This window comes from Corvus brachyrhynchos, unplaced genomic scaffold (genome assembly GCF_000691975.1).
Source record: "Corvus brachyrhynchos isolate BGI_N302 unplaced genomic scaffold, ASM69197v1 scaffold624, whole genome shotgun sequence".
Taxonomy (NCBI): domain Eukaryota; kingdom Metazoa; phylum Chordata; class Aves; order Passeriformes; family Corvidae; genus Corvus; species Corvus brachyrhynchos.
Window position 1 is genome coordinate 169,273 of NW_008237889.1, and position 901 is coordinate 170,173.

General features: G+C 66.0%; 1 protein-coding gene across 1 annotated transcript in view; it reads right to left on the reverse strand.

Annotated features, from left to right (window-relative positions):
* Positions 1-363: 363 nt before the first annotated feature.
* SIGIRR (single Ig and TIR domain containing) overlaps positions 364-901 on the reverse strand; it is a 6,121-nt gene continuing 5,583 nt past the window's right edge. The window contains 1 exon segment of the mRNA XM_017732782.1: positions 364-892. Within this exon segment, the coding sequence (XP_017588271.1) occupies positions 735-892 (158 nt within the window). The 3' untranslated portion in view covers positions 364-734.

Sequence of the window (901 nt, forward strand, 5' to 3'; positions counted from 1 at the left end):
CGGTGAGCGGCACCGGTGCAGTCCCAGCTCGGGGGCAGGGGGTGTTTGGCTCTGCAGCTCTCTGTGTACAACCCCCAGCCCTGTGTACCCCTGAAATAAAGGCCTTGAGTGCTGCCCATCTGCACCTGTGTTTGGATGGCACCTGGGAGGGGGGACAGCGCCCCGGGGACACCCAGTGCCATGGGGACACCAGCACAGGGTGAGCTCACCCCACGGTGCCACTCCGTGCCCGGCGTGGCTCCGAGTTAGTGGGACAGGGACAGTGACGTGGGAAGGACAGAGCACAGCACTGCCTGCGGTGGGGAGACCCCCCCTGTGTCACCCTGCCAGTGTCACCCGTGTCCCCACCATGGACAGACCCAGTGGCTGCAGCAGCCTTTTATTTTCACGGCGGTTTCCATGGGACAAAGGTCCTGCCGCCGCTCCCGTCGGACACTCCCTGGGGCTGGGGCACGTTGTTCCTCGGAGAGCATCACCCATCCCAGCACTTGTCCATCACGCAAGGAATGTCCCTGCTGCCCACATGGGCAAGGGACAGGGCCCAGCACCCTGGGGTGGCACTGAGGCACTACGGGCAGGGTGTTCCTGGTGATGGTTTTCCAGTTTTCCACTTAGGAGCCAGCTCCTGCTTTCCCAGCATGGCCGTGGCTCTGGTCCCATCCTAAGTCCCGGGCTCCTCGGCCGTGTCCTGGTCCGTGTGTCCCCACAGGGATGGGGGACAGCTGTGGCCCTGCTCAGATGTCATCTGTCACCAGGCAGTAGAAGTCCGTGCGGGCGCCGTAGTTGCGCGATCCCAGATCCGAGACGTCGAGCTCGGAGCGCTGCCCGTCCCGCAGCTGCGCATCCTCCATCCCGCCGGCTGCCGGAGCCCTCGGAGGCCGGCGGCCGCCGGCGCGGGGGG